We start from the raw sequence: 25925 nt of genomic DNA on the forward strand, positions 1-25925 counted from the left end.
GATAGATATTCATAAAAGCTGATCATAGGAATGATTGAGAAAGGATTAATGCTGATAAATTAGTCTGAGTTTGGGTGAAACCAAAGGACAACATCTGGTTTTAAAAACTGAAGCCTACGTAGAAGTACTAAAAGTTGGCTGGCTGAAGAAAGACCACGAACCACGTAGACACCAATCCAAAAAACAGACTTTTACACCATTAAAACAACATATTTACAGCCTGGTTCAAAGATTGGCTGAATTTTACAATCCGCACACACTGTAAAGGGAGTGAATGTTTCTCTAACTCAGTGGTTAAATAGAAAATATTAAGATCATGAGTTTATCCAATCAGAGGCACAGCTCATGTGACTGACAGGTCTGGCACTGCAGCTGTAAGTGAAACGGCTCATAGCGACTTATGGTTCGGTGTCGTTCTCAAAAACATGTCAACATGTGAACCACAGGAGATGAGATTAAACCACTGAAGTTCTGACTGAGATATGACCAACTCCACCACTAAGTCCTCCTAATCCAAAACGATCAATCCAGTCAGTTCTTGGGTGTATCGTAAAGCAGCGACATTTCAATCACCTTGTCCTTGGTCTTCGCTTGTGGAGCTAATTAGCAAGCTACAAGCTAAAATACCAAACTGAGATTTCAAAGATGATAAACATAGTATCAGCAATACGTAAACACTGTGCACCAAGAAGCACTACTGTGACAATACACAGGGAGCACAGAGCAGCTAGCATTGCTAAAAGTTGTGTTTTTTGCCAGTTCATATGGCAAATCAAGAGCCTCTGTAGCCCCAGCAGGTACATGATGTATATTATTTACATCTGACACATTTGCAAACACAATAGGCAATCAGCAATTACATTGATTCCAAGGGAAAAACTCCATCTTTCTCTTTTATGAGGTCAGAAGTGAAGGACAGGACTGTTGACATTTCATTCAAGACATCATTCAAGTTTTCTTTTTCTAAGGACTACAAAAGGGTGCCACCTTTTCTTCTCTCCTGCCTCTTGAGTTGTTTTCTTTGTAAGCAGACAAGAGGACACAGCTGACCAGACCAATACAAAGCTGGTTTGCCAGACAGAGCGAAAGGTGCTGTTAAAAAGAGACAAGCAGGAGGAGGACAGAAGAAAAAACAAGGCTGAAACTCACAGACAGACAAAAAAATCCCAACTTATGCAGTCCCAATCATTTGCACAATCTGTCAATCTTTTCAGCCATAGCTGGCTTCCATCAACACACTTTTTTTAAAAAAACACTCATACATAACCAAGATCTGCAAATCCTCCACCACTCCCATATGCTGGGACTTTACTGACCAAACTTCAGGCTTTCAATTAGCCAACCACAACTATGTGCCTCGCCTTCCTCTCCACCCTCTTCCCCTACTTTCTCTCATGCTTGCCCTTACCCCCCTTCCTCTCCCACACCCAGAGCACGGCTGCACTAAAGGTTTGATGGAGGAGCTGAGAGTGCAAGAAAGAGTAACAGATTAATGAAGAGAGGGGAAAAAAATCAATGGCAAATGAGCTGAGATAGGGCTGAAATATGTGAGAAAATTAAATGTGAGAATGCAGAGAATGAGAGGGATTGAGAGGAACAAATTAACTGAATATGGGTGAACAGATAAAATTGAGTTTTTGGAGGTAGGCCCATTAGGAGGATGTCAGGAACATAAAACACAGGCTTCTTTAGCCTGTACTTATTCACCATATTATCACCCAGACAAGCGTTTTTCCTATGAAATAGTGCTCAAAGTGGAAAGTTTACAAGCTGTAATATCAAACTTCATTGTTGTAATTTCAAATAAACATAGTTTGGTTATTTGCTACAGTTATACAACAGCAAGGCTAACATTCAATCACTTTATAGAAGCATTACAAAATATTAGCTGTGGAATTAATTCTGAGCTAAAAACAAGTTAGCAAAAAGGTTTCAGCTCAAATTGATGTTAGCCACAATTGTATGCCTCTGCTTTACTATCATGAAACTCAACCAAACGTTAAATGCTAGCTAACATTTTGTCGACGAGAAGCGAATTTCTTGCTAGCATGGTGTAAGAAAGAAGTGTAAGCCTTTCCTATTGTGCCATGAAAATCAATATGAGGATAACTTTAGCTTGTAGTTACTAGCTGGCTAATGCTAATGAGTAATGAACTGACTACTAACGGCAGCTGTTGTGTGGCTGCATAAAATAACTGTTTCAACTGACTTAGGGACAATGTCTCAACAGTTTTAAACTTGCTGACGAATGCTAAAATGATGGCATGATTATGACTTGACATATCCTTACATCTGGTATTCTTGGCCAAAGCAGAACTGCATTAAAGCAGCGCCTACACATCCCACTCTTAGCATGATGTCAGAGGAAAACGTCAACAGTGTGAATTTTGTAAATAACCACAGAAACACCACATAAAGCACAGTAAGCGCAGTAAGCAAACAAAACAAATATAAAATGATTTGTAGACACACGTAGCCTTAAGTGGCGTTACGAGAAAAGAGATATGAGACAAGACAACAACCCTTAACCAAACCCAGGCCACTTAGAACAAAGATCCAATTCACCAAACAACATCCCTCCAGTGTCACAGTGACTCCAGCTGCAGTTGGGAAACAACAGTGAAGGGAGCTGGTTTGGTACTGGTCATGAAGGAGGGGGTAGAGAGAGGGTCAGGCAAAACAGTAACAGGGTGGAGTGTTCACATTTGGTTTTTACGACAGAAAATCCAGCTACAAAGCAGTCCAGGTCTGTTTCCTGCCAGTATATGCACTCCAAGGGCCCTGTCTTATGGTGAAATGCGTCTGTATCCCGGCGAAGGTGCCAACGCAGTGATGTCATTATTGAGGTGATTGCTTTGTAGTTCAACAACCAGCTATAGCTGGAACACCGTGAACTCCACCCCCTCTTTTCTTGACAAGCTCATGCATTCAATTATTGCTGACAATAGACACTGTTTCAGCTCTGCCTGCATGGATAACTGTGTGTGTAAACCAGGGCCTGTCCACACTTGTGCTTGTGTGTGCGAGTGTGTGTCCAAATGACTTTGCAGCCAGCTGTTCTCGCACAAAGGCAGTGTGTTTCAATGCAGCTGGGTCCCAGAAGACAGTAGGCGGAGTCAAATGCCAAAGTGCCAAAGACAGAAATAGTCTGTGTGAGCATATGCATCCTCAATCATGTGTAGTGTAAAAGCCAAACGGGAGGAATCAGCCCACCTATGCAAACAAGTGCATGCAAGTAAAACATTGCAGAGTTTCTTTTTGGCCTGAAGGAGAGTGTATGTGGAGCAATAAAACAAAATGTTTAGAGCTTCAGGAGAGCACAGGGAGCGCAGACTCTGCCAAGCAGTGATCACTCCTGCAATTTATGGACACACTAAAGCTTGATGGCTCTTACACGGCTGTGCACACTCAGCCTAATACACCAGCTCTGCATTGTCCTATAGTAGCACAGCAGGAGGTGGGAGGAGGAACAAGCCTGTGAATAAAACTGCAGAAGCATCTGCAGGCAATGTAAAGGTGATAATTACAGGAAGTGTGCGCGGTATTATCTCTACTGTATGACTGTGTGTGGTCTCCCAGCACATAACTAACAGGCTGGAGGAATATAGATTTATGAAATGCTGTGTTGGGTTCCAGACTGGGCTCATAAATAACTGTGAGCTGGAGAAAAGGGTATACAATCATCTAGCAGGGTAGTTTGTTGTGAGTAGCAACAGCACAAAAACACTTCAGCATAACCTCCACTGTTTCTTTACCAGCTCACCTCTGAGAGGACTGAAGGAGAGAGAAACCAGGCTGCATCCACTGCACAGAATAATACCATATTCAGTTATAATATGCTGGACTGTGAAAATAAAATGAGATATAAAAGACCATAAAAGGCTACAAAGTCAGTCTTTTTGAATCACAGCATAAAAGACATAAAAGAAAAGTGTTGGTAATAATCTTGGTCTGTAGTGTGCTACAGACCAATGTGCTTCACAGTTATTAAGTGAAGAATTCTGACCTAATGAAGAGAAAAGAGGTTGAAAAGGGAGCTGGACTGTCACAAAGCGGCTCTCTTTTCCAAGTTAACAGTCTTGGAGAAACCCTCATGTGACTAATTGGTAGACTGGACTGTCAGGAGACTTCAGGAGGCAATTAACGAACCCAGAAAGACACACACAGCGATACTGTAACCTCATCTCTGAACTTTTCTGGCACAGGCAGTGTTGTGCACTGCAGGCCTGGCTCACACTCAGAGACTGATTATTATACAAGTTGATACTGTATTATCAACTGATTAGACAGCTTTCCCTGCAAGCCACAAGCCCACACAGTGAAATAAGAGGAGGGTTTAGGGGGAGGACGGGTAGGAAGCAGGTCTTTCTAAGCCCGTGATCAAAGCCTGCTGTGATCTCTCATAATGAGAGTGCTCTGTTAGTGCATCCGTAAGTGGGGAGATAGACTAAATGGGATTTAATCAAATTAAAAGACACATGTGAGGTGAAAAGGCTCTGATTTCACATTGTATTTCACTGTGCAGGATTTTTTTCGGACTTGCAACAACAGCCTGCTCTGTCTAAAATACACTTAATGTTTTGAATGAGAGGTGTTTGGAGTGAGCTGGAAGTAGCTTATGGTGATATACAAAAGAGGGCTGGAGGGAGGATTTTGGCACAATATTTCCCCTAAGCAAAAATAAGTTGACCCTCAAAGAATTTCAAGGAAATATCGATCAACATATGTGTGTGAAAGTGTTACTATGACTGAAAGCTCTCAGTTTGAAAAGTTGCTCATGCCTCTTATAAACCTGGAGGAAAATGAAACTACAACAGAATTTGACCAAGTCTCCAGGTTGGTCGACCAAACTGGTGCACTTGGGTCCACAACTGTACACCTGTGACAAATACTTTCTATTATTATGAGCATGCTGAGGAGGAGAATGTTGGATTTTATATAAATAATTCACTTAACTTTTGTGAAATAGTATCACTGTGTGACTTTGCAATATGTTAAAGGTCCCATACTATGCTCCTTTTCTGCAGTTTAATATGGATCATTGATGTCTACATGAAATGGTAGTAACATGTTTTGGTCCAAATAGCCAATCAAGCACAGCAGCATTGTTTCCAGGCTCTCATAGCCCCTCTGTTCAGAACGCTCTGATTTAATGGTCGTGACCTCCATATGTAAATGATCCACCGCTAATACTGCCCCGCTCTTCCACGTCACTGAGAGCGGAGCCATGAAACCATGACTACCGAGCTCCCAGTGCACAATGTTTAGAAAACAGCGAAGCTCGTTTACTGTAACATTACAGGCTAACCGCAGCTAAAGTTAGCATCCTGAAGCTAACACAGAGACAGGGGGGACACTGAGGAAAAGCTCTTACATCTGCTCCACAGCACACAGCATTTAAAATATTCTCATTTCCAGGGTCCAATGTTTGTTGGAGGATGGTTGATAATGCCCATGGATTCAGGACCAGTCTATTCGCTAGCCCTCTGTTGTACTGTCCAAAGTTGGAAAAGCAGTCGGCCATGAAGTGATTAGCACACACATGCTCAGTTTTACTGAGTGTAGCTGGCACATTTCCTCGATAAATGAACTCTAGCCACTTAGTGTCTAGTGGCATCTTCTACTGAGATGGGAAGCTTGGGCATGGAACTATGTGGCTGTTTACAACCAAAAACAGAGCAGTGATGGCTTTGGCAGTGGGGGGGTTCGGGGGTATCTGCTATGGTGGACCAATCAGGTCAGACTTGCTCCTGTTTGGTCAAAAAAGGGAATCACTGACGTTGGCAAATCCCCAAAATCCAATCAGCTCATTTTAGGTCAGGATTTTACATCCACAAGCACTACTAAGTACAGGTTTTGTCATTAAATATCACATTTTGTGGGCTAGGAGGAAAGCCAAAGACCCACAAATTTCACTAAAAGACTTAATAAAGTGAGTTTTGAATAATATGGGACCTTTAATTGCAACCGCTCATATTGCAAAAACAATGATACTACAATTTATTCTGCAGCCCTAATATTGATATAAAAATACTCTAGTACCAGGCAAATGGCAGATGAGCAGCAGCTTAAAGGACATAGCAAGAGGTTGAGGCATTGAGAGGTCACAGCACCGCAGTTTCCCAAAGGAGAGTGGCTTCCCTGCTGGGTCCTGTTCCATTAAGCTCCTTTTCATCCTCATGGGGGAGCAACTTATCTCACCAGCACAAACCCAGCCTAACACTTTCTGAGCAGGATGCTGTAACACAGTCGTAAATCTCTCATTAGCTGGCTTTACAAAGAAGCGCATCCATATCCCACTGCCAATGAAGAGTTATATCAGACTGACACAGTTTCAGTGACACAATGCACACACACATGAAGACACACGCGAACACACTCACGAATCGACACAATGCCCGCTTCAGTAATCCTCAGCTTTCCTCCTTGTCTGAATCAGGATGAAGAAATCAGGACTAATTAGCTGAGCTGGCCTAACTAGTATGTCAGCGTGCCAAACTCTCCTACTAGAGTCTTTTACCCCTTCCTTCTTAACTACACCTCAGACATGCATGGCCAGGAGCAGACATGTGCAAAGCATGATGGGTTAAGACCTCAGCAATACTGATAAACCTTATAACACTGATCACAATGAAAATAAACTTCTTTGTTTGTGAACTTCTGTCAAAACCTGACAAGTGATGATCACTTGATCATTCTTTCTATTTTTTGTAAATAACCTTACAAATCAAAATCAAGTTTGGTCATTCTTCATGTAGTTTTTGTCTTCCACTGATCAGACCACATGGGAGAAAAAGAGATTTAAGATGGTTTCATGTCTTTTTTTGGCATTAAAGTTTGTGCAGTTATTAGTCTTGGATGAAGAAACCAGCCTGTTTTGCAAACACACTAAATGTATCCAGCTTGCCATTATAAAATTGTGTAACTTGCAGCGACAGCCTGCCACGACAGAAGTGTTTTTGATTGACAGCATCACTAACAAGATATTTATTTATATCCTGTAAGTCCACAGATGGTTGATACTCTCATCTTGCTGCTTATCTTTTTCTTCTTCTCTGCGAATCCCCTCAATTTAGTTACTCAGATCGCAACATGAAAGCATTTAGAGGACGTTGTTAACCTGTGCTGTCCTTACCTGTTGTGGAAATATTGCAGTCAGTCTACGTGTGGGTATTTTCTGTCTCTCTCTTACATTTGCTGTGCTCTCTCTGAGAGCTAAGAGCTTTTCACTGTAGTCAACCCTTCTTTTATCACTCTCTATTATTCATCATCGCTGTTGCCTTATTTAGACCTTATAACCACATGTGTATGTAATCTCATGAGCTGCATCCACGTGAGGGTCGTTTGAGTGGATGTAAGGTCCATGACGGTGCACTACACAGGGACAGGCAACAACAAAAGTGCAGATTCTCTTCTTGTGTACTTGTGTATCAGCATGTCCTTGAATCGCTATCGACCAGAGAGAGCCCAGAAGTGAAAGTGAATTCATTATAATATTCATGAAGCTGCAGGACTTCTAAGCTGAGTCAAAGCAAAGCAGGATATGACTAAACTGACCCTCAACCCTCTGCCCTGAGGGGAAAAGGCAAAGAAAGGGCCAGATGAAGCACAGCTGAAGGGTGGGTTTATCTGCTTGTGATGAGAGGGGGATAAAACTTGATGAAAGCCATCCAGATTGCAGTTTCACCCAGAGTTGTTTCATTACCAGGATAAGAAATAGCTCTGATTAGTGGAGCTGCCAAACATTTTGGGTCCCATGTAGATTATCACATTGAGTCACACCACTTTAGTTCCTCTGTAAGGCTCCAGAAAGACTGTTTCTCTCCAGTACAGCACCTTGTGTCTCCGATGCCTTAAATATAGGTTGGCCATCAATAAATCCACCAGTCTATAAACAGATGGCACAATCTCTTAGCCTTAAAAAGACAATAACGCTACAAAGAAATGGCCTTCACAGCAACTTGCTGTTATCGAAATCTTCTGGCTACAGCTGGGAACTACTGTCATGGAGAGAAGGATGAAAACAGGACAGAACCAGTGTAAGAAACAAAACAATAGTAAACTTAAACCTCCAATAACAGTTTTGTGAATTCAGAAATTACAGTATTTGTCCCCTCAAACTGTCAGCAGCACAATTTAAGGACTCTCTAAACAAAAATAAAGACTTCCATGGTAACGAAACAGTTTCAAGATCTGAAATGTTAAGACGCCGAACTGCCTTTTTATGGAGGATCCTTTTACAGCCTTGTGGCGTACCATTAATTAATGGCTGCCATGAATTAGGAGCTGAGGAATATTGCCACCACAGGATAATAAAAGTAGTTTTTGTTCCTCCGCTTTGATTAATGTCGGCCATATTCATGTCACAGGGAACACGTGTAAGGTGAGATTCGCTCACAGCCCTCAGTCTGTCACCGTGGCTCCTGCCTGCTGCCACTTCACAGCACTTACAGCCTGCTCCAGTTACTAATGGTACACATTAACCCTCTGAGTATCTGTGGCTGTGTGTTGTGAATATGCTTATGTGTGCCTGTGTGTGAGTGCGTGTGTAAAGACACTTGAGGTGGAGTGACAAAATGAGTTAGGGACAGCACATGGGCGAATAAGGGCAAGTGAAAAGAACAAGAGAGGGGATTTAATTAATGGCAAAGTGTGTGCTAGAGCATTACTCTGTGTGTGTGTTTAAGCTCTTATCTTTGCCCTGCAGAAGAACTTTAGCAGATTCTGGGGTCCACATTTACATGAAGCCCAGACAAACTTAGGGAAAACTCAGAACTTCCAACACCCTCATTTCCTCCATCGCTTATCTACTCAACAACACCGCACGCATAGACACACAGTTTTGCACATTAGTTATTCAGCGCCAACAGAACAATACACAGTAGTCTTTATCTGCTGACATGCAAATACACCATAAGCAGGTTGACGGGAGCAAGGAACAAGTTCAAAGTAAACCAGATTTGTTTTTCCTGCTTCTGTGACATATGAGCACCAAGCATTCAAAAGCTGTGTTTCCATTACACCTAGAATTGCGCAAAACATAAAAATCACAATAAAAATGGTAATGGAAATGCCACATTTTAAAAGAAACCTTTCAAATTTCGATAAAATGTTTTTACGCTCTCATGAGGTGGTTTTTCAGAAGTTTCGGTAGTGAAGTTTCTCACAAAAATGTCACATTGTCATAACAACGCACCTCCCTCACCTCCTTGTACATGTCCACTGCCACACAAACGGACTCTGGCAGGACGGCTGTGAGTGGGTCAAAGAGCATCAGGAGTGAGGGGTGGTGGCCTGTGTGCGTGAGCGAGAGTATGTGAGCTGGAGATGATGATCTTCATTCAGTGTTTTGTTCGTGCCTGTTGTGAGGTAGCGTGATCACGGCCGACAGGTTGAGCAGTGAATAAAAACACTCATGTTCAAGAATCGGCATCCTCATGAGTGCAGCGCCTGGACGGACGTTACATTTTACTTTACACAAGTTGGGTGCAATTCTGGTGGTAATGGAAACATCGGCAACGCAAAATTGTTCTTAATCACTTCAGAAATATTGCTTTTATTTTGCGAAAAAGTGTGATGGAAAACGCAGCTAATGACACTGGATTCATAACCATACGCAGATCTTTACCTTTAAACTAATTTTACTGATTATTGTTTAAACCAAACACTTTTGCTTTTTGGGGTCGTAGGGGGGGTTAGAGCCTATCACAGATTTCATTTGTTCCATTTGAACTCGTAAGTCAGAATTTCTAAGTTCCAAATAGGACCGCCCAGCTCCAACGCCCCCTGAGGTTGGAATTTCTGACTTGTAAGTCACCCCAGAGTTCCCAAGTAGGAATTCAGAGTTTGGGAGTAAACAGTAATTAAGCTCCTGTTATATTCTTTTTATTTTAGAATTTCTGACTAGTGTTTGTCACAATAAATTATCTGTACAAATAGTAATATACAATGTTTACATACTGAAATACTGCTTTACGGCAAGTTTTCCCAACTTGGCAACTGGAACACTGAACTAGGAGATGATGTCGGTCCCACTCCCGACTTCCCAGTTGTGAGTACAAATGGTACGCAGCATAACATGTAAAGACCATAGACTGTATATAGAGTGGACAGTGTGGCTCCACCTTTTATCATTGCACAGTTTTGAAGCCAAAATTCCCCATCACAGGTGCAGCCATTGTAGCAGTTTGCAGCCAGAGTCTGCGCAGTAGAGACTGTGAGGGATTCTGGGAGAATCTGAGTTGAGCTGGGTGACAAAGATAATAATTTTTATTTCTTTCAAGAGTCTAATCACTTCTTGACCCTACCTCCAGACATATTTTACAATCCCCGAAAAAAACACATGAGAATGGCAGCTGTCAATCATCGTTAAACGTTACGTAAAACCTTGTTTTTAACCTCGCACTAATGAAAACAAAACTTTTCAGAAAAAAGAGAACTTGAATACAAGACAGCCAAATGATATCTTCAAATCACCACAACAATTGAACGTGAGAAACATTTCTACAACGTGTGTTAATTTTTTAAAGTTTGACCACAGCCCATCTGGAATGACTGGGGAGTCAGATTCTTTAACCTATTCTTAACCTAACAAATGTTTTCTGTGTATTGACTCAGGCCAAATAATATATTAATAGACGTGACCGACATCTGTCATGTTTTTCCAGTGCAGAAGAAATAGAGAACAAAGGTCTGACAGTCACTGACTGCTCAATGTGTTTGATGAAGCATCACTTCTGTCAGTTTACAGCCACAATCACCTTGATAATGAAACTCTGAACAAAATGTTTCATTGCTATTGCCCAGGAGCAGATGACTGGCAGTCATGCATTAGTTTTGTGATGAATCTTCTTCTTTTCTCAACAGCTGTCGGTGGATTGTCTGTCATACATATTCCACTTTGTCTGCAGTCATGTAAGCAGCACAGAGTGTGGAGGAAATGATATACACGCACGTGTGTGTGACTTTATCTTTGAAATTATCGATTTCTTACAGTCATGACAGCATTTCATCAGCCAGCTATGGGAAAAGGTGGGGCGTAGCACAGATGGATAAGTCATTACATTAGATCTCCTCTGATCTGGTGTGTGTGTGTCAGTGTGTGAACTATTTGCTGCATCAGTCTTATCAGCAACACGCTGCAATCTGGATAAATAAACATAACCTAATCATGGGTTGGTGAAGCAGTTGCAGCATAAAATGAAAGAACGCTTGCTGCACACACACACGCACGCACACAACAGGTAGCAGGTATTACAGCATGTCACACAGCGCAGTAAGAATGACTGACAGCTCTGCATCTGCTTCCCCAGACCGACATGACAGATAGACTTGGAGCCGCTGCCAGCAGCTCTGCATTAGCTGCTTGTCTGATTATCTGTCTGCAGGACTGAGCTCTCTCCACCATGACCATCAATCCCTTAACAATCTCCCTCTGCATCGTCAGGTCATCACTCCACTTTAATTGTCTGTCTGTCTCGTGTTTGTCCATCACTCCCTTTCTCGTCCTCTGAATCAGCAACTACAGACCAGACTATCAATCTCCTGCTGATCGAATATAAATGGTGTCCAGCGAGTGATTCTTACTATACAGGTTTTCTCATGCTTGCACCTCATTCCTTACTTCTGTCTGCCACTTATTTTGAGTTTTTGACATCTCAATGAGAGCCCTGCCACTCTGCATGCAACAACATCTGCTGCTAAAAGTAGAAAGAAAAAACAGGACAGAACACCAGAGAGAGAAAGCTCAGCCATGGCATGTCATATCAGGGCAGCTTTTGAACTTTTCTTTTTTTGGCATTGTGTGTATTTCAATCCAGAAACCAAAAGTAGGAGATTGAAACCAAAGTTTGCAACAGAGAAGAAAACCCTCTTAGGGAGGAAGAGTGTGTGCATGCATCAGTAGAGTTAAAAGATCTAAAATTGGCTGGGTGGAGAGGCAATACTGTGGCAGAGTAGGGTATAAGTGGCTCATTTTTCATGCTAGTCCTTAGACAACTGGTTCAAGGAGACACATTCACGCACAAACCTAACTCCAATTTAACCCCGTCCTCCTTCTCCACAGTGCCTGTATTGCTCCACACACCACATGAAATAAACCAGCCTCCCACCCCCCTGCGTTTGAAGGCTTGGTGAGGATGTCCTGCTTAGTCCCAGCAACTACCTCTTGGTAGAAACAGCAAAGGACAACATCAGCAGAGAAAACAGAGTGACCTCTACTGCAGCAGAGAGCAGGGGCGAAGAGAGAAGGAAAAAAAACACACACACACGTGACTGCAGAGGTGAGGAAAGAGAAGGAGAGACACATATAGAATTAGAGGAGACATTGGAGATCATGACAGACAGGTAGAGAGACAGAAGGCAGGGTGGACAGACAGAGACTTGGCTGCAGAAAGCTCCTCTGCAGTAAGTGGTTATTGATTGGAAGACACAGGCCGAAGGATTCCTTAGCCGGCAAGCTGACACAGGATGCTGACTTGCTCCATCCTTTATGCAATTGCAATGAAAAGCTCGAGCAGAAATGCATTAAACTGTGAACAGGGCAGATTTGACTGCAGCTTGCACCAAAAGTTCTTAACCCTTCAAAATAAAAGCATCAGAATGGCAATTAGGAGCACTTCAGTGACCTTCTCACCACGAATGATCTGAGATGTCTGTGACCAGATCAGCGGCACAGACAAAACTAATTTACGCCATATGATATAAGCTCTTTATGAACTGCACCAACACACACACACATAAACAGTTTCAGACACACACACATGCAGGCTCATTTCCAAGGCTGAAAAGATCACATCTGACTTGCTCTTTTAATCTTTGAGTGATGCTGATGTAGGTGACCTTTTAAAACCAACACGAGACTCAAATCTGAACTTTCTCTCACATCAGGAAGCAGTCAGTCGTTTGGGAAACTGAAGGCAATCAGCAGACAGAAACACAGCCAGTTGTTTGGGTAATCCAGGCCTGGATTAAGTTTCAGTGGTGACAACAAAGTTGATTGTAGGAAGTGGTCAGAGCTACCAGTGAGTCCAAAGCTCTGAGGCCAAAAAGACTAATGACCGCCTGCCACACAGACTTAGGGAGAAAACAAGGAGGATAAAAAAAATACTGGGAGCTGCTTTTCTGCTGCACTTTTTTGTGGTTCTACATGCATCTAAGAGGAACTGCCTCCAAAGTAAGAAATAAGAATTCATCACAGACATGTCTCTGCTTTGTGGACTGGCATCATAAAAGCCACACAGTTTCTGCACAAACCTCTGAATTTATTTTATATTCCAGCTAAAAAAAGAGCTACAAAAAGAAAAAAACAAAATGTAGCCATTAGTGAAGGTCTTCTCTACTCCAGTGTTCACTGAAGAGTGTGGCTATTTCAACGCTGCCAGTTTGAGGCATTTAGGAAAGATTTGTTCACAGCAGAAGGGAAAGGTTGACGCCTGGGAGATGTAAGTCATTATAGCAGTAATATCCTACAGTTGTCACACTATTCCCACTCTGAGAGGCAGGGTGAGATGTCATGGTGCAGTCAGAAACATGAAATTGAGAATCCTTAAGTCCCTACCAACGCAACCATTTACTCCAGCATGCTACACTCTTAGCTCAGGGAGAGATGTTTCATGCAGAGGCTTAGGAGAGTGAGTTATTTAAGGTCAAAGAGGAACTAATTAAAATGAAGCTTTTGTTATTGCCAAGAGGGACAGTAATAAATGTAACACTGTGTCTCCAGTGTTGCAAAAATCACACCTATAACTACTTGCAGCCAAATGCTGACACATGTAACAGATTGAAACCAAACTCCATTTGGAAACTTACAGTTTTAACAAAACGTCGTTTTAATATATGTGAGTGACGTGTAATACTGAACAAGACCGACTCAAAGCATCATTAGGAAACATTTTTTACTTCGGCCTACATCTCATCCACCTTTTTATATATCTTAGCCTAATTTGAACGCATTTGAAAACACTTCCCGTGCTAATTCACTTAATCCTCCTGTACTAAAAAGCATATGGTAAGAGGCTCAGAGATCTCATCCTAAAAGTTTGTGTTTTATTAACCACAACCGCTGATTTAATAAGAGTAAAGCCGAATAAATCAAAATTTCTCATTAATACGATGTGAGTCCAAAGTGGGTCCTGGATACTGGTTCAGACCTGGCAAACAAACTACACTTTAAAATACCATGTTTTGGCTTTGCGTCTATCCGAATAGAGTAAACAGCACATTGTTAAATCAGACTCATTAAGTGAAATGCTCGATCCCAGCAGATGTAAATATGATTACAGACTGCCTGAGCCGACCGTGACGAGTTAACTCCAAGTGTGACGTGTTTTATTGCAGCTGACAGATAATTTCCGTTTCATCTTTACTCCAAAACCCCTAAATCTTTCGCGAAGTCATGTCAGGAAATAAACGCACAGTCCTTACCATTTGATTCACTGAGTTATTCATCGTATTCCACCAGGAGCAGTCCGCTTCACAACTCTCCAAAACTGGCAGCTCGAGCTCTTTACGCAACACCAAGGTCCGTTAAACGTCCCACACAGCCAGCGTGAAATACCTCAAGTCAGATTTTCCCTCCGTGGCACCTCCGTGAAAAGGCAAAAGGGTTTTAAAAACCCTGTCAGTCCGTGGATAGCTGCCGTTAATCAGCCTCTAAAGTTGTTACGGATCCACGCGGAAATCACAACCCGCTCTCTTGGTAATATGGGAACGACAGCAGTCATGTGCGTGCACCCCTCTCTGAGTTGTCTTCATCATCATCATCATCTTTAGCGTCATTGTCGCCGTCGCCCAAGCAGCCCCAGAGCTCCAGTCCGGAATCTAACACACAACACCGCCAGCACAAGGAGAGGATGGAGAGTGACCGACTGATGGACCAACCGAGAGCCGTTTCTGAGGAGGCGGGTGTGTGTGTGTGTGTGTGTCTGCCTGTGTGTGCGTGTTTCTAATCCATGTGCAGGCAGGGGAGAGCGGACTGTCATTCGTACCCTGGGACCTCCAGGGGTCCTTGAGGAGAATCCCAGGGGCGCTGGTAGCAGCTTTGAGTAGCAGACATACAATAAATGAGAAAATACACCAGAAGTACATTTTCTCAAGGGTTTGTTGTTGTCACAGTGTAGGCTACACTGTGACAAGTCCTATTTCAGTGTGGTTCCCTGTCAAATCTTTAAAATGGCAGTGCATGGTTTCAGCTATTTGAACAAAGTGACATAAGAAGGATTTGGCAGCTCTGTGTTTAGTTTGAAGTGGGTTGCAACTGTGTCAGTAAAATTCACTGTGGTCGCTCTGTGCCTACACCGCCCACAGTGGAAAAAGGCGGTTTGTCTTTTTTTGAGTTATGACTCAACTTTTTTTTTTTCTACAAGGCAACGGTCAATAAGTTGTGTGGATTGCTGAACAGTGCTGACAAAATATCATTTTTTTCCTCACATCTTGACACAGTGTTGTCAACTACAAACATATATTTATTACGCTATATGTTTACACAGGAAAATAAGTCTTTCACACTTTGTGTGCCTTAAAAGGATTTCTTGGCAATCAGGCTCTATACCTGACTTAGGTGTTTTTCAGTCTGGACTGCCCAATACAAAGCTCACGATCACTTCTTAGATAGCACTGGCTGTAGTATCATCTGAAGTTCAGACAGACTTGTTTTTACAAATGGATACAGATTTCATTAAACAAACTATCAAAGCTGAAGTTAGGGGCAGCTCAGCTCTTGGATACCAATGCCTGGGGTGGGGTGGGGGGTATTTCCTGTGCCTGTTTAGTCTGGAGAGGAGGAGTTGGAAAAATCTTCCCTCTGAAGGAGTCCTACTGAAGATAGATAGATAGATAGATAGATAGATAGATAGATAGATAGATAGATAGATAGATAGATAGATAGATAGATAGATAGATAGATAGATAGATAATTAGATAGATAGATAGATAGATAGATAGAGCAAAGCATGAGTAAAAATGGCAGTAGCTCAGCTAGCAGCCTCCTTATCCACTTCTAGTAAAGACCCACTGATTTTCTGTATTTTTGAGGTATTAAGTCATCATGGGACATCCTGCCACAGTTAAACTTGGGAAAATGAATTTTAGCGTGTTAAGGAAATAAACTGCATAATATGCAATATATTACTCTTTGCACACATTTGTTGTATTTGTGTGGTGAGAAATAAACAATTCAAACCCAAACATGTTTATTTCTGTAAAATCTGCTTTTCTGGATTGAAGTGAATGTGGTTTCCAGTCTTTCTGCAGCTCGCCTTGAGAGGAATCTGGAAGGACTGCTGTTTTTGGCCCTTTGACATAGGCTTTATATTTTTGTACTGTAGGTTGCAGCTTAGTTGTTAAATATTTTGGTCATCTTTGCTCTTACTCAGTGACACAGATGAAAATTAAGTGTCCTCTAATGTTGATGAGAAAATAAGGGGTTAATCTCAAGAGGTTACTTGCCATGGATGCCATTTTTCTATTTGGAATCAGGATTTATTACATCAAAACCTTGTTGAAATAGAAAAATATTTTGCTTAAAGCAAAGCACTGCTTTTATAAAACTGGACAGTAATCTTAAATTGGTGCATTTATGATGAATTCTACAGACAGCACAACATTTCATTCAGAAAATAAAAATGAACATCCGTCTCCCTGTTTCCTCTCTGTCTCTGTGCCTGCCTTTGCTTATTGCCAAACCCATATGTGTGCGCTGGGAAGCTGCTGTGCAGTGGAGTGTATCGCCTTGTCCACCGGTGATGTATGAGACTGATTTGTGGGCAGGTCGAAACGGAAAACACAGAGGAGTCCGACTGGAATTAAGCGTGGGTAAAAAACCACTGAGTGGGACTTTTGGCTGCAGGAAATCCACAATGGAGAACTGCTAATGGAGTGGTCATCTTTTGAAGATCAAGGGTATAAAAAATTAATCTGCAGGAAATGATTGTGCAATGAGCATCAAATATTTCACCAACTTTTGCTTTAACACTTTCCTAAAAGTCAGCACAAAGTAAAGGATGTAATCAGAAAAGGGCCAGCACTTGCTTTGTTGTGTGTGCTGTGGGTGAGATGAGAAGAGGAATGATATGCACAGTCCAGAGATGCAGCAGATGACATGTAGGAGGATCAGGCTGGAGGAGGAGAGAGTCAGTCTGTGGGCAAGCAGCCTCTGCTAATGGCAACTAAGTCCATCTCAATGGTGCAATAATACATCTGCGTGTCTGGCTGAGTGAAAGTGGCTCTTTACCTTTAGCTCGGGACGACAGAAGAGGAGAGTGGGTGCTTTGTCATACCACTGAGTTCACTGTGGGAGCTGAGGACGCTCCCAAAGAAGCTAAGAGCATTAAAAAAACAACAAGAACTCTAACAAAGTCATTTAGTATTTAACATCAGCCCTCTTACATAAATCCATCTCCCTTCTGCTTTGTTTTAGTAGACGTGTGCAACAAAAACAAGATGAGCCTGATAATTTGGGACTCAGAGCTGTAAATATCCTACGGTTAATCAGATTAAGGCCTCATCAGCTACTAGTCGTGCCACGTAGCTGACCAGAGGAGTGCTGTCAGATATAAATTCACACTGACAGTTCACTGTCGGGTTTCGGAAACAGCACGAGAGGGTGACATTTCCAACACAAACAAGCAGCGATGGCTCAGACTGTCCACCTGTTTAAGGAGGAACACAGTAACATTATTTTGGGAACCTGAACGCCTCTTTTCAGAGAGTCAGCTGTGGTTTTTCCCAGCTGACTGAGTCATTGCCAGCTGAATGAAAGATAACATCAATTCCACTGTCATTACACTGCACTTCACAGGATAAGAGGACGGACTCACACACTCAGCCTCCCAAGCATTTCCTATTGACTTTTCCCAAACAAGCACTGCTCTTCCTTTTTCCTCTCTCCCTTCCTCCTCCTGTAGATAGAAACGCCTGCTGCAGCCAAGTCTAATAATAGAACATCATTTTACACCAGTTCTATTTAATTTCTAATCCTTGTACAAGCATTTAAAGGAGATAAATCTTAATTCTTATCACTGCCTGGAGGACTAACTGCACAGCAAATACGATTAGCAATTTTCACACTCAAGGCCTGTGCAGATTTGAATCTGGTGCTTGTGTTGACAGCAGCTGTAGGGCTGTAGAGATGCAGGGCAGGCCTGTGTTTCTATTTCACAAATTTTACACACTTTGATTCACAGCCCTCTGTTTGAATAAGGTCTCACAAAGCAATTTCACATAAAGTGACCCAAAGGAACCGAAGCATATGAATAAGCTTCAATTGTTTTATTGCGAGGTGCCAGAAATAATAGCAGTAATAAAGGTGTGAGTTTTTTCTTTTATTGCCTGCAGCACATTTAAGGCGAGTGTTTCTCTTACAGAAAACAGGACATTTATTACAATTAGCCTAATAATGCAGAACAATTAGACTACACTTTGTGTTGTGTGCATATCTAAAATTCCAGTTTTAACAAGGTGCACTTGAGTTTTTGGTCCAACCCTGGACATGAATCAGGAATTTTTACATTTGGACTGTGCAGACACATAAACTGCATTCCTTCTTATTGACTCATTGCTCAACATAATGCATCCATCATTTACTGCCTCTCTTCTTTTATTCTATTAATTTGTTATATGAAAAACAGAATCCCCTGTTTTTGGATGAGACATGAAAGGAGAAAATAGTTTCATCCACATCTTTCATTAAGTCCAGCAGCCTATCAGCCCCCTATTGGCCACATAAAGACACTGCAACATCCAAACTGAAGCATCAGTCACTTTTTTCTTTTGCTATAAGCGCTGACCTTTGAACTTTCTTAAGGATCAAAGAACATATCTTAATTTACTTACTTTGTTGTGACCTTAACATCACATGTTTAACTCGTAAGGAGATCATCATTCACTCATCATAAAAACTTTTTTAGTCCATTATGAAATAAACAATTATCACAAGTTATCGATGACAGCAGTGTTATGCAAGCTAAATCAACAGTGATCAATTTCAAAGCTAAATATAAACACACAGTCAGTCCCTGGCGCCTCTTCAGTGACAGCTGCACACCAACTGTGAGGACATGAGCTGCATGCGTGTGTGTGTTTTCTGCAGACCTCAAATACTGGCCTCTATAAACTTACATGTGTTGTTACATAACATCACACAGCCTGTCTGTCTGGTGGCACACTGACCAATGACAGTCTCATAGTGAACTGGTCTAGCAGGGGTCTTCAGTGTGGTCTTAACCAATCATATTGAGCCATGCTTCCCAGTAGAACCAATAGGAATCTCTTCATGGTCCTTGAGTCTGGCCCATTGAAGGTAAGATGGATTAACCTTTACATCTCCTAATGATGATAAGATTAGGGACACATATGCTGACATATGGGCACACTTCAGCTCTGATAACCTGGCTTTAGTAAAGGTGGGGGTGACAGGGGTTCGAGATGTGTGTTGTAAGCTGTGTGTTAATACAGGAGAAGACAGCAGCAAAGGGAGGAAGAGTATGTTACTCATAGCTACAGATGTAATTTGATGATTTTTCATTCATAGTAGTAGGGATGGTTACCGAATTAGGTACTTTTAAAGGTACCGACCGAATTCTGTCAAAAGTACCGGGTACCGGTTTAAACGGTACTATGTTTAGGTGCCTAAATGCTTCATTGTGAATGTGAGGGAGTGGAAGAGAAGGCAATTTTTCATGCTGGAAATGAACACAGCATTGCAAGGTTATATATTGAAGAATGAATATATTGAACTGAAAAAAAATATACTTCATAACTGAACAAATTGATATTTTTTACCACATAAACACAAAAAAGTACCAAATATTGGTACCGTTGAGTAACGGTACAGGTAACCAGGTATCTGGCATTGGTACCGTATCATTTTAAATGTGAAAGGTAACCATCCCTATATGAGAGTACACAACTTTTATATATTTATTGGGTAATTTGTTGGATAAAAGAGCATTTTTAAGTTGCAAAATTAGCTTTTTTAATCAAAATTTTGAAACTTTATAGACTAGAAAATGTCTTTATAGATCATGTGATTAAACACATTCAACAAAGAAAATAAAAGTAATTTTCACTCAAACAACCACCTGCCTGTTTGATTTGTTTAGCACTCACAGGTAGTTGCACTTTATGCTCTTAAAGGTACATGCACACCCTTTCTGAACAGCCTTACACTCACACACACGCACACACACATCTCCTCCTAGCGTGACCCTGAGCTTTTGACCCCAGAGCCTCAGAGATGACATCATCCAGCTGCACTGTTTGTTCCACTGATCTCATCATGGTGAGACAGAGAGGCTGTGTTTTTTATTTCTAGGGGAGGGAGTGTTGTTTAGGGGTGGAACAGCTCAGTCATGCCTCTCAGCACCTCATAACACAACAAGAGGCCCCTTTCAGCAGTCCAGGCCTTCAGATCTACCTCGGGATCCTACTGACCCGCCTCCAAACCTTGGAATTCCCCTGTCACACTTCCTCTCAGGCATTTAGGGTTTTCCTAAACAGCACAGCGGTCCACTTACTCAAGGGAAAGCATCCATATATGAAAGTGACTGAAAAGACAGGCTGCTCTCAAAGATGATTCAAATGAGCAACATTACAGCCAACAAACTGATGTTCATCACGCGATGGTGGTGGCTCTCTGAGACACTGTGACATTAGGACATGGGGACAGAAATAAATATGTCATTATATCATGTCTCAAAGTCAGACAAGATCCTCCCTTGTCCTTGATGAAAGCAGAACAGGCCCTCAGATGGTCAGACAGCTGCACTCCCAATGCTGAAAGATTTATTCCCTCTGCCAAACACAAACACACACTAACACACAAACACACACACCAGTGACATACACATGCACGCAGCAAATCAGTGGCCAAAGATCCGGCAGTGTGAACTGATTCAATCAGACACTTGGGCCCCCTACTTAAGCAGACATCAAATACACAAACAGTCTCAAAGACACAGTCTCGGTGTCACAAGGATGCAGATGACGCCACAGATGCTGTTATCCTCCTCAGGGGATTATTCACAGGGAAGAGATTGTTTTAATGGTGGTATTTGTCTCTTTCTTCTATGTTTCCACCTACTCTCTCTGTTCCCAGTTCTCACTTTGCAGGTAACAGTGTTGTTAGAGAGATCAAAGATCAGAGCAGTGAGATAAACATACAGAAATAGCCTAGATGTACGCTTACACACTTTAAACTCCCCTACATACTGTATATATACCTCATTAAAGAAATCAATAAAGTCAAAGCATGAACCATAAACTCTCAGTGTTCACTGTAGAGAGTTTATCTGGAAGTTAAGCTGGAGTGCTCACACACTAAGCATGAAGTGTAACCAGATGGAGAAACACAAAAGCAGCATCTACAGGCTCAATTAAACACATTACCGAGCGCTCTTTTTATACACTGTGTGTTTGTACACAGATTCAAAGACAACCATCTGATTAAACAGCCTGTGCCGCCAGCTGCGTCTCCAGAACGTGTTCAGATGTCCTTAATTACATGTTTTTCAAAGGAACACAACATTTTTAATATCCCCACTTCAAAACTGATCCTGGTGAGCTGTTGACATGATAAGTCAAACGTGGCGTCAAATCCAATCTGTGCCGATTTGCATTAAGCCTGCAGACCCAATTCAAAACGCTTAAGTAGCCCCAATTTTCTTTGCTGTTGTGAATTCAAAAAGGTCTTTTACATGCTCAGACTGAAGTGTCTTTTGAGCATGACGGCATAAAGAGTGAGGGATTAAAGCAAGGTGATAAGGATGGTGAGATAAAAGAAGGTGGAAATAAGGGCCGAAAGCTGTGACGGAGGCAGAGAAACGAGCTCAGCAGAGGGAAATTATCAAAAAGATCCAGGCAGCGATAGTGAGGAGAAGAAGGTAAGTGGCTAAAAGAAACAGGGTGGTGAAGGTGCAAGGAGCCAGGTGGACGTTCCAATAACAGCACCTCCCGCTTCTTTGGCACCGTGTTTTCTTCTTCTCACTCTCCTGGCTCCTGCCTGCTGTTTTTCAAAGGAAGCTGGCTCAGGCTGCCGCATCTAACTGGTTCCTGCTCACACAGAGCGCCTATTCAGCCCCGAGCCGCTCCTCCTAACCGCTGCTCGGGCGATGGTCGGGGTGGGACCTGAAGCTCGGAGGGGATAGGGCTCTGTGGTGAAGCCCAGGGGGGGTCAGGGAAGTGTTTTGGGAGCAGAGGTGAGGTTGGGGAGCCATATGGTTTGAAGTCAGAAGACTTGAGGCTGGCAGAGGAAGAGGGAGTTATGGAAGAGATGGCTGAAGCTTCATGTGCCATTCCAAGAAGGAGAGGAGGGTTTGGTATGGAGCGATACGTGTGTGTGTGTGTGTGTGTGTGTGTGTGTGTGTGTGTGTGTGTGTGTGTGTGTGTGTGTGTGTGTGTGTGTGTGTGTGTGTGTGTGAGAGAGATGCGATACAAAGCCTCCTTTCTAAACTACCTCACACACACCATCCCTGCTTTGGCATCAAGCACTGGAAGAACTAGAGCCCACTGTAGCTATTCCTGCTGCAGATGCCAAAGAGATTTGCAATTTCACAACACACACACACTCAGCAAACAGACTAAACCCAATGTACATAACATTTACAAGCACCTTGTTGTTTCCATTCATTAAAGGCTGGAGCACTGCTGTAGGAAAACTGAGTTTAATTCAAAACCAATACAGAAAAAATCACAACCACAAAGAAACCCAGGGTGATAAACCAAATGTTCCTCTTAATTTAAATCTCTGCTTTAATTATGTAGCTTACACTATGATTAGGCTTATTACTCTTTGCAAATATTGACTCTCACACACACACACTCAGTCAGAGTGCACACACAGCTGAGCTCAGCAGGGAGCAGGGTGCGCTGAAGTCCTACGCTGTGGAAGAATGTGTTTTGGCTCAGACACGAGTGTGTATTCTGTGTCAGGAGAGCGCGAGTGCTGTTAGCTTTAGCACAACTTCCACTGAAGCAAGCAGGTCTGCTGGGCTACCTAAACAAGCTCACAGCTGAACTAACACACACACACACACACGTGGGGTACAATTATACTGAATGAAACATTACATGAAAGTACGGATATCAAAAGTGAAAGGAAGAAGATGCACTTTTTGCAGAAGAGTACACCTTGATGGTTCATTATTTGTTGCAAAAATACTGCTTTTATTTTGAAAGGAGAAGGAAGATCGCATGCATGGTATTATTTTTTTATGTTTATAAATATTATTACCTTTGGAATAATATTTATGCATGTAAGAGACCAGCTTTAAAGCTGCTTTTGCATTTTTATGGAACAGTATTTTTTTGTAATCAACTTTTTATCGAAATTCAACAATTTGACAAAAATAGAAAAAAAGGAAGACAAGCAGCAAAAGTTACAAAAGTGACAGAGCTTGGGTGCATAAAATGTCCGTGTATCAAAACACATTTGTAAAAGTCCATCATTAGATCCATTGGAACCAAGAATGAATAGGAAGGTACCCAGCGTCTGTAACCCCATGCCCATCAGAGTCCATTACACAATGTATGTATTTAAAAGGGACAAAATAAAAACAAAACAAAACAAACAAACAAACAAAAAAAACCCTAAGAGGTCCAGGCTACACTGAACAATCTTTAAAAAAAATAATTATTTATTCAAACATTTTTGAAGGTTGTTGATAACTCAAGTCCATGTTTCCGTGATAGAATCTTTCGCTCCGTGAATACGGGCAATGGAAATCTCTAAATAAGCAATGTCTAAATAAATAAGGAGCCAAGCCCTAACAGACAAACAACGTGGGGGTTTCCAATGGGTAGCCACCAGCTTTTTTGCCGCCGTGAGTCCAGCCAACACTGCGCGTCTTTTGGATACTGTCAAACCAGTCAGCGGAAAGTCATTTAGTATCATAACTGCAGGTGAGCAGGGTGATATCATATCAAAAATTATAGAAAGGTTATGGAATATTAATTAAAAGACAGTAGGAATTAAAATGTGTAAAAGTCCAAGGGGCAGGTTTTACCATGAAAATTTCTCAAGTGGTGAAATACAAAAGAGTTTAAAACTGAGTAATGAACATGTAAAATGCAATGAAATGCAAAAAGTAAAGGTCTGAGTAAACAAGGGATTTGATGCTCAGCCCTACATGCCTGCTTTTTTCCTTTCCAAGAATAAGTGAGATTAACCTTTCCTCTTACCACAAATTCATCATCATCAAGGTTGGAGTCATCAGTCTCACAAGAGCACATTGAATGCACTGTCTCAAAGTGGACAGGGATTAACTGCACTTAACCTGGCCTTTGCCCACCAGGAGCTCCTACATTTCAAACCATGAGGTGTGCGAGGTTAAATATCTGTTACTGCACCTGATACTCAGAGTGATTACCACACAGAGATAAATCTACAGCATGTGCAAGAAATAAAAACACATTCACAGGAAATTTCTGAGCAGTATCAGCTGAAAACATGAATCCACACACACACACACACACACACACACACACACAATACAGACTAACTCCTGAAAAATCCATCCCAATCAAACAGCAACAACATGCTGCAGGTTAACCAGTGGGATCAGATGATAGGCTGCATGTAGTCAGTGGATATTTCAGGCCTCCCCGTGTTGTCCACAACTATCCGAGGCATGACCACAGCTAAGTTTAGGGTTTGGGAGCGTGTGAGAGGTCAAACATGAGTCCAGCTACGGACTCTCATGTGACCCCCATGATAGTTCTTAGTCAACCAGGGTCAGAGTCTGAACTCCTGTGACCACAACTGCTGCGGGTCAATGTGTTGGTTTGTTTAGATTAGAGAGCCTGTGTAAAAGTTAAGACATATAATACATGAAAAATGCAATAAATCATCCTAATTTACAGCAGAATATCTTCAGGGGCCACGCAGTGTTACAGGAAATGCTGCTCAACGTCAAACTGAAGGAGCAAAACACTTGCTCAGTTCATCTGATACACAACAGAACAGATAGCAGATTTCAATTGTGAACTTTGAACTATTTCAGTGTCTCTTTAATAGGGATGGGAATTGATAAGATTTTGTCAATACCGATGCCCTTATCGATTCTGCTTATCGATCTGATTCTTGATCGATTCCTGTTGTGAATTTTCTTGGTTCAAAAAGTAGCTTTACAGGTTTTCTGTGTAAACAACATTTAATTAAGTTTATACTGTAAGTGAATAAAATGTAATTGGTCCCTGAGTCTAGATATTTCTGGGCATAATTATACAGAAACAGGTAAAAATTACACACAATGTGACGTTGATGAACTGGGTTGTAATACATGAATAATTCAAGTAGGCCATCTAGTGTCTCAAAGTGGTTATAGCAATGGTTTAAGTTGTTTAGAAGCTTTCTGTAGTTATGAAGTCAGCCATGAGCCTTTCATTAGCCTGTTAGCTTCTGACATTTGAAATTCTCAGTATTTTTTACAAAGAGTTGATGTGATATGTTTCTGTGACGAAAGTTGAAATTCTATTCTGAAGCTGAAGTTTCACTGATGTATGCTAACTGCTAGCATTTCAATGCAGTTTTCCATATACGTTAGCATCAAGCTTGCGCTATTTTGTTATTTTGATAAATAAGGTGATTTCTACCATTTTGAATGTACTGAATATGAATCTCCTGAGAGAGAGTAATGAACATTTCTTTATGAAGACAGTTCTTCAGTAAAACTTCCAGCTGAAAATCCTGAATCAGAGTTTTCTCGGGAAACGTTATCTAACTGCTAAGCTAAGATAGCTACAGCAGACTAGTAGACGTAAGGCCTCCGGCACAATGTAAAGAATTGATAAGGGAATCATTAAGCACAAAGGCTAACGATATCGATGGACTGAAACATTTCTTATCGGTTCTCAACAGGAACCGTTTTTTTCGATTCCCATCCCTACTCTTTAAAAGTTTCAACTCAAAACAACATTTGCAGTGTGATGCT

The 25925-nt window shown here is 41.7% G+C and overlaps 1 protein-coding gene across 4 annotated transcripts in view; it reads right to left on the reverse strand.

Annotated features, from left to right (window-relative positions):
- The window catches only part of rtkna (rhotekin a), a 69351-nt gene that overhangs the window by 19198 nt on the left and 24228 nt on the right, over positions 1–25925 (reverse strand). The window contains exon 1 of one of the 4 annotated variants that reach the window (XM_074670536.1): positions 14425–15168. The exons of the other annotated variants lie outside the window; for them this stretch is intronic. Within the exon in view, the coding sequence (XP_074526637.1) occupies positions 14425–14448 (24 nt within the window). The 5' untranslated portion in view covers positions 14449–15168. Of the gene's footprint in view, positions 1–14424; positions 15169–25925 lie in introns of those variants that run through there. 4 annotated transcript variants of the gene reach the window in all.

This window comes from Halichoeres trimaculatus, unplaced genomic scaffold, assembly GCF_033239565.1.
Source record: "Halichoeres trimaculatus isolate MK-OKI-2021-1 unplaced genomic scaffold, fHalTri1.1 fHalTri1_scaffold_5, whole genome shotgun sequence".
NCBI classification, from domain to species: Eukaryota; Metazoa; Chordata; class Actinopteri; order Labriformes; family Labridae; genus Halichoeres; species Halichoeres trimaculatus.